Source organism: Pistacia vera, unplaced genomic scaffold (genome assembly GCF_008641045.1).
Source record: "Pistacia vera cultivar Batoury unplaced genomic scaffold, PisVer_v2 Contig1003, whole genome shotgun sequence".
NCBI classification, from domain to species: domain Eukaryota; kingdom Viridiplantae; phylum Streptophyta; class Magnoliopsida; order Sapindales; family Anacardiaceae; genus Pistacia; species Pistacia vera.
Window position 1 is genome coordinate 30055 of NW_022195032.1, and position 8654 is coordinate 38708.

The 8654-nt window shown below is 35.5% G+C and overlaps 2 protein-coding genes across 2 annotated transcripts; one reads left to right on the top strand and one right to left on the bottom strand.

The window, feature by feature from the left end:
* Window positions 1–2382, top strand: LOC116138985 (40S ribosomal protein S4-3). Its single transcript, XM_031424698.1, has 5 exons — window positions 1–72; window positions 826–903; window positions 1032–1212; window positions 1407–1504; window positions 1754–2382. Exons 1-5 carry the CDS (start codon window positions 70–72, stop codon window positions 2180–2182), a joined length of 789 nt encoding a protein of 262 aa, XP_031280558.1. The 5' UTR covers window positions 1–69; the 3' UTR covers window positions 2183–2382.
* Window positions 2383–4881: 2499 nt separating this feature from the next.
* On the bottom strand, window positions 4882–7408 carry LOC116138891 (ferritin-4, chloroplastic-like). The gene is made up of 8 exons (XM_031424603.1): window positions 7003–7408; window positions 6817–6900; window positions 6657–6717; window positions 6455–6542; window positions 5760–5821; window positions 5571–5636; window positions 5387–5450; window positions 4882–5244 (listed from the first exon to the last, which is right to left on the bottom strand). Exons 1-8 carry the CDS (start codon window positions 7320–7322, stop codon window positions 5195–5197), a joined length of 795 nt encoding a protein of 264 aa, XP_031280463.1. The 5' UTR covers window positions 7323–7408; the 3' UTR covers window positions 4882–5194.
* Window positions 7409–8654: the final 1246 nt, after the last annotated feature.

Sequence of the window (8654 nt, forward strand, 5' to 3'; positions counted from 1 at the left end):
CTCACACCTCACACAAAGCCAGAGAACCAGCAGCCGCAGCAAGGCCGCAGCTTCAACTTTCTCAGAAAAATGGTTAGCCTAATCCTTCGCTTTGACTAACTCTTATGCTTTCACTTATACATTCTCATCTTTTGTTGGTCAGTTCATTAAACGATTCGTGTTTGTGTGACTTTGATTGGTTTGAGAAACGCATGAGAGTTTATATGTTCATGAAAAATCTTTGAACACGCCGATATTTGTATGTTGGTTATGTTAGATTAGTTTTTGGGGATTAGGTTTTAGGGCTGTTTGATAATCTGTATGTTTTGAGGGATCTTAGTGAAGCTTCTTATCTGTGGAACATTTGATATGATTATGTTTAAGTTTAATGGAAAATTGCATCGATTCTTTAAAACTATGTCGTTTAGAAGGACAATACACAAACTCAATTACTGTTCTTGCGAGTGTTGGAGAGTTTTAGTTGAGAAGTATGAACATTTTGATGGTGGGATCTAGCCTAATGTTTGCACGGAAGCACTTATGTTTCTTTTGCAAACTTGCAATTTAAAAAATAAACAAGCTATTTCAAGAAGTGGACCGTTTCCATTGGGATAATTGCTAGGTATGGATAGATAGTTCATTGTTCTTGTAGTGATCTGCTCATATTATTATGAGAATGTGAACTGAAATATTTCAAACCGACTTCACCTTTCTGATGTGGCCTTCTGCCTGTTTTGTTATGTATCAATAGTTTTGTTATTGTATGTGACTATCATAGAGCAGGATGTTCAATATTTCTATAGTATACTTTTTTTTTGTGCTGAAACTCGTGTTTTTCTTGTACAGGCTAGAGGATTGAAGAAACACTTGAAGAGGCTCAATGCCCCCAAGCATTGGATGCTTGACAAGCTCGGTGGTGCATTCGTATGTTTCTTATCTTAATTCATTTGCTTTTTTCTGTATAGTTTGCACTCTATGGTTTATTTACCTGAATTCTTGTGTTGCTTGATATTGCTACTTTTGTTGAGTCTTTGTAATTGTCTGGTGTCCAGGCACCCAAGCCATCATCTGGACCCCACAAGTCCAGGGAATGCTTGCCATTGATCCTCATCCTGCGAAACAGGTTGAAGTATGCTTTGACATACCGTGAAGTTATTGCTATCCTCATGCAACGACATGTTCTTGTTGATGGCAAGGTTAGGACAGATAAGACCTACCCTGCTGGATTCATGGGTATGTGCACTTCATCTTTGTAGCTTAAAGATACATATTATTGGTTAAAATGAATGTTCTGTATTCCTGTTGTAGAACTCTTCAAGATAAATAGTGGAACTGTAGTTTCTAGTATTTGCATGGCCTTTTCTTGGTGGTGTTGTTTGTTATAAGTACAAAGACTTTAACTTCCTTTTTCTCTCAATCTTTAACAGATGTAGTGTCTATTCCCAAGACAAATGAGAACTTCCGACTCCTTTATGACACCAAGGGTCGCTTTCGTCTTCACTCCCTCAGGGATGATGAGGCTAAAGTAAGTTTATCATGTCTGTGTATTGATTATGCTTTGCTAATATTTCATATTTATTTATACATCTTCGGAATGAAAGCATGTAGACTGGTGATTATCAATCGATTCACCATGCATTTAGTGTGGTCTACCCTGGTTATTCGCTGTACTTGCTATGTGTATGTAGCTGTATGTTCTTTGCAGTACAGGAAAAGTTAAATGTTAACTTCTTGAGAATCTCATGCAATTCCTGTGTGCCTTGTGTTATTGCAGTTCAAGCTTTGCAAAGTCAAATCTGTTCAATTTGGACAGAAAGGTATCCCATACCTTAATACCTATGATGGACGTACCATCCGCTACCCTGACCCAATCATCAAGGCTAACGACACCATCAAGCTTGACCTAGAGACCCAAAAGATCACAGACTTTATCAAGTTTGATGTTGGGAATGTTGTCATGGTTACTGGAGGAAGGAACAGAGGTCGTGTTGGTGTAATCAAGAACAGGGAGAAGCATAAGGGCAGCTTTGAGACCATCCATGTTCAAGATGCCACCGGTCATGAGTTTGCAACTCGTCTTGGCAATGTGTTTACCATAGGTAAGGGAACAAAGCCATGGGTATCGCTTCCCAAGGGCAAGGGTATCAAGTTGTCTATCATTGAGGAGGCTAGGAAGAGGCAGGCTGCCCAAACTGCTGCTTAAGTTCTATGATACAATTTTCTGCTCTAGTTATTACCATTTGATGAGTGCTGGCTGCTACTGTTTTCTTTAGTCAAGGTAGGATTGAAGCTAAAAAAATGGATCTTTGTTTTTATTTATCAGCACAATTTTGAACTGTTGTTTATTTACATTAGTTACTGTTTGGTGGATATTATTTTCGTATGACTTAATCTTTTATCTAAGTACTTGTATGAATCTTTTAAATCATTTTTGGTAATGACTTTTGAGTTATCCGCTGTACCGTCTGTCTCTGTGGGCTGGAAATATATGCAGCTTTAAGTCCAAATTTTAGGTTCACAGAGATGAAATCCATTGTTTTTATGGTCCAAACGGGAGATGTTACGCGTTATACCCTGAATTAGTATCGCCTAATCTTGTGTTTTTAAACCTTTTATTATGTATAAAACCATCTTTAACATCAATTTTTTAGGTTTACCCAAACAGCTGGACTCTTGTTTGGCTACAAAACCTAGAACTGGCCAAGTTAGATGTAATGTACTCCCAAATCAAATATACTCATGGATGATAAGGTTTTCAATTTGGCAAATCCATTTTCACTTGAATTAACAGAGAAGTGTGTTATTTAGAGGTTTTTAATAGATTCAGTGAAGTTGCTTGTAGCTGGGTTAATAAACAGAGAAGATGTCAATAGACTGGCCGATGTTCTCATTGGTTAACTTTTCACCAGTCTCTGAGCTAACAAATACCAAGTATGATAAGTTCTTTAACAGAAGAAATGAAGCATTGAATATGGCTGTAGAGCTAGGAGACAGAGCCAGTTAACAAAAAAATTTACAAGATTTATTCGGTGATATATCATTATCAGGATCATTGTGGTGGTCCAAATAAATGAACCAAGGGGCGGTTAGATATTTTTCCCTTTTCATGTCTCTAGTAATTTCGAATCAATTCCCTTATCTTCTCCACCTAATATAGTTATTTTACGAAATGAAACTAACCACTGCAGAGAACTGAAAGTGCAATATCTGCATAACACACAACAGAACCAGCTAATAAAATCTTAGTGGGAAGAACTTAAGTTTGTAAAAATATGTTATGAAGAAGCAGTTGGAGAGTGGAGACTGAATACTACCAGAAATTGTTGCATTACTTGCTACTACTAGCCGTACCCAGAAGATTAAATAACAACATTGAAAGTGATATCGAAAGAATCCAATGATCTAAGTGTGCTCTAACCAATTCTTTTTCATGTGCTTAAATTAATTAACCTCATTAGCAATGTTATCACTCTATTCTAATCACCATTATAATATGATTAACGAACACAAACACAAAGCCACTCAAAGAAAAACCAAACCAACCGTTTGACCAGGGACCCATTTCTACTTTCTTTGAATATAATAGAGTTGAGAATCTTTGCTAAGAGGGCTAAGTGAGAAGAGAAAAAATCCAAAAGGATGCTTCCTACTCACTGTCCATTTCTTCTCAATTACTGCTTATTGCTCTACTAAAAACCTCTCTGAATTGATCAGTCTTCATGTTTTGATCTTTCATTGAATAAGTTTGAATGTCCCACCATTTCTCAAATGACATATCCACCCTTGTTCTTTCACAGAATAATCTAATCTCTTACTCATGTTTCACCTAAAAGCTTGAACCAGTTTAACACATTTGGCCATGTGAATTTTGATCTTGTTAACACAAGTTAATTAGATAAATGTGCTTCATTAATACACAGAGCAAATGTTTTTTGAGGCTAGAAACTTCAACTTAAGTCCATGATGTATTAATCTTAAAACCATCTTGAAAGGACATAAGAGTCTTTGCATTAAAACTGAAAGGGTGAAAACGTTAGAATCCAAATTTTGAGTAGATGATAAAAGGCTCCCCTGTCTTGATAAGTGTTGGTTTGTGCTAGGTCGGATGCGTTTTGTTGTTTAGCTTTGAGACATTATTTTATGATTGAAGACAAGCTGGGACTAGTAAAAATTGTGCATATAAAACGAAGAGAAAGAAGAAACTGAGTGGACAAGCTATGTGAAGATGAATAAGTGGAGAGACTGGCTATGCTTCAAACAATTATTTCTCTTTCCAGCAAAGCGCATTCTTCTCAAGGTTACTTCAGGCTTTATACACAAGAACAAAGGTAAAACTATATTATGCCTTTTAAGATTATAAAATTTTGATGGGGTGACTTGTCTTATTTCATCCTCTTAATGGTTAACTAAGTTCTTTCTTATGGCGACTATGGCAGGTAACAGGGCTGCGCTTCTGAGTCTTTACAAGGACATGGAATCGTGTCGAGAATATGAAGATATACAAGTGATGTGGGCGATGATTCATTCTTCTTGTCCTCAGAATTCTTGTAATACTAGAAGGAACAAGAGGCCTAGACCTTTCTGTTTTCCGTTCTGTGGCTAAAGGCATTATATGAACTGATGCAACCACCCTTTCTAGTTTCTCTTCTAGCTTTGATTGGTATAGATTTTCCCTCTTATGAGAAGGAAAATAGCAAAGCAGGAATCTTATTATCCTTATTGTCATGTAAATATCAGGAGCTGAATAAAGACTATAGTTTGTGTTGAGTTTTCAGTTGTTTTTAAATAAACTCCAGGGTGGGTCATAAGCATATTTAATCAAATATGCTTCCAAGTTATTCTATCAAGGGCAATAGACAGAAAACAAAGGAAAAAAAGAAAAAAAAAAAAATACAAGGCTACTCTTTGAAAAGGTCTTCCTTAAAACTTTATTAACTTAAACTATTGATACAATAAGTAGATGAATTGATTCTAAGCTAACACTATTACATCACTCACACAACAACTCTCAACGGATAAGCTCAATCTCTCATCAGCATTACTACTCAAAATTTTGACTAGAAATATGAGAAAGGAAGGCGGCTATTGAGTACTAACTTGACATACTACTATTTCAGTTTATTATTCTCAACATACTGAAATTATAAGGTAGAAGCATTCCAGAATTTCTGCAGCAAAGGATGGCACCAACAAAATGTAGCATTCTGTTTATTCATCATGCAGCATCACCCTCTCGGAGGAGCATTTGATCAAAGTGCCACACTCCTGCAATATCGAAAATTATGGACAGATTAGTGGACATGGAAAAGAAGGTACTTCCATTTGCTGCAAAATTGTTCGAATGCTATTGAACTCAATGGAACAAAACGGATTAATATACAAGTAAATGATATAATATGATTCATACCGTGGCCTTTTCCAACCATTCTCAATTGGGCAATGAATTTCGCTATCTTATTAATGGCTTCCACCTGTCAAACAAATTAAGTCTGTCAAACTTGAATCTTTGAAATGATACAGAAATTGTCTCTCCGAAACAGCTGTTTTGGGTTCGAATTTAGACACAACAAGAAACTGAAATGCAAGCTCACCTGCTCGGCTAAATATTCAGTCTCAACAAAATCTGCCAGTTGGGGATCATTGTTGCAGACTGCCACCTATTTTTTTTATCAACATCAGAATACAGTTCATTAGAAGGACCACAGATGAACAATTAAGTTCAGTTGCAGGCTCAAAATACCCTCAGTTACAAAAAAACAAAGGGGGTCAAGATGAATTACATTGTGCAGGCTCAGAAGCTTCTCATTTGTTAACTTCTCCAGAGACAATGCTAATTCCATGGCTGAATCAACAAAACCAAAGAAATTAACTTCAACATTAATTGATTTAGTAACTAAAAACCATAGGAAGTAAATTCAAATATTTAATAGACAGACCAATATTATATCAAGCAAATACATATGCGCTCGTTTTGTTTAATTATTTTTACACTATCCTATTTCTATCCTACCCAAAATACATATTTATTTCCCTATTTTAAAAATCATATTTTATTTTATTCAATTATTTTAAATCCCTTAAGTTTGTTCATATAACTAAACACAAAAAAAAAAAAAAAAAAAAAATTTAGAAATTGACAGAAATACCCTCATCCTCATCCACCCATATTTTCCATCGCCAACAGGTGGTTTAAATCTGGTATAATGACATACTGTCAGTTAGATCTAATCGATAGTACATCGATCTATCATTTTCCGACAGATCCATAGTGGATCTGATTGGAAAAGGTCATCTCGACACACAACCGACCAGATCCAATCCACCGACAGGTATTCAATGGATAGGTGAGGGTGTTTTTATAATTTTAATGTTTTTATTAATTTTTTAATTCTACCTCTCGTTATTCTCACTCCAAAACGGGTACCTGATGTTGACCTGAAAATAGAATACTTAAATTAAGAAAATTGTATCTTACCATACAATGCATCTCCTTTCTCTGCATGCTCAAACTCCGAGGGGGGCATCAGAATAGAGTGTAGCTTTACTCTCCCTCCACGCAGGTTCTGATTAAAAAATCCCAGGAGCAACATTAGACATTTCGAAAAGCTAAGATTATTCAAACAAATATTTTATTTACAACCAAGAGAACAGAAAACTAGAAAATTAAAAAAAAAAACCTGATATTCCATCAGCTTTTCAGCATGTTCTCTTTCTTCTTCACTCGACTCCTTGAAAAATCTGATTATATACAACAAAAAATATTCATCAGTTGTTGCAGTTTAAAAATGGAGACAAATTAAAGTAAAGGAATATATCGGAGTTAATTTGAATAATTACTTAGCTAGGCCCCTGAGAGCAATATTATCTCGGTCGAAATATGCAAACAGGGCGTGGTACACATAAGAAACATTGTATTCAACACTGCAAAAAGTGCCAAGAAACACGAATAAATAATCAATTGGTGAGGAAGAGAAAACAAGATAGCCTTTACAAAAACGATTTCAAAAGAGAACAGCAACCCACTTGATTTGCTCATTTATTGCGGCTTCACACTCCCTGGAAAACTTCTGCCTGGCAAGTGAAACATCAGGAGCAACAGGAATATCAAGAACCTCTTTCTTCACCTCTTCAAATGGCTGAAACACAACGCCTGTAAGTGGCATATTGTTGGTTTCAACAGAAGCAGAAACTTTGAAACTTTTCATTCTGGTCCTCAAATTCAGATTAGAAGAAGAAGATGATGATGGTAAGTTGCATGAACCAACAAAGGAAGAACTCAACATGAGAGTATCCCCTTGCTTTGCTACAAGAGAGGAAGAAGCTGAAACGGGTTTCGAAAACATTGTAATGGAGTCTGAAATCTGGATCAAATCAGAATTCACGAGAATGGGGATGAGATTAGAGGCTTGTGGAGGCTATGATATGGCTTGTGGAGGCCATGATATATATACAGAGTGAATAACCTATTACAAGAGTTCCAGCGAGGATAGGGTCTATCTAGAGCCGTTGGATTGAACTGTAGGGAAGTATAGGTGTATGGGTTATATTTAGCCACGTGTTACGGCGTGTGGAGACCTCGTGTTTGGTCTATCCAAAAGGATTGTGGAATCTTAAAGAAATATCTCGTGTTCACATCGCATTATAAACATTTCCACACTTGCGAGTTTGTAAAAAACATACTCGCGTTGTAATACGGTATGACGGTTGATTTGGCGGTCGGCTTCTTGATGTGTTATTCACTTGACGTTGATGCGAGTAGGTTATGTTTATCGTAATGCGGACAATAAGTTTTGTCTCTAGCCAAACGACGTGGAAATTTTGTAGGAGAAAATTCTGCATTCTAATCATGTATTGTTCGTAAAAAATGGCTCTAGACTTTTGAATGAGATAAGTATTACCTATTTTATTTTATTTTAAAAACTTAAAATAACTTAATATATGGTCACCGTCTTCCTTTTAAAAGTAAAACTCATTGCATTTCCACGAGAAGTTAGGAAAATGATAAAAATTATCAAAAATTATATGCCGAATGATATGATAAAATCATAATCGTTGATTAATATTAACTTATAATGAATCAACGATTAAGATTGTGTAACATCATTCAGTGCATGAATTCAGTGCGCATCCTTCAATAACTGAAGCATTACACAAGAAGTTATATTTGTCACAATTTGGTAGATTATTAAGGTGTATATATATTTTTCTTTTTAGGGTATGTTTGGTTCATGAAATATTATATTACTAAAAATGTTATATTAATTGAAAGATAAATTACCTTTAAGGTTACAAAGAATGTTTAGGAAAATGTGTTTGGTTAGATTTGAATAAATTGGTGGGTATGTTATATTGATATGTTTGGTTGGGAGGATGAATTAATGGATATATTATATGGATTATTAAATTGTCATCTTTTTTAAATATTAATATATTTTTATTATTATTATTTTTTAAATCATTTTTTTAACTCTCTACATTGAAAATTTCGCTAAAAAACTCAGCTATATAAAAGTTTAATTTATAACAAAATCAAACCCACCCAACCCAAACCACTGCCGGTCAACTACCACCATTGCCGGCAGTCTCTAGAACGGAGCATGACCTACCATATTCGACCAGTGGTGCATCTATCTGTCAGAAACGGCCAGATGACCATAGATCTGGTCGGACCGATC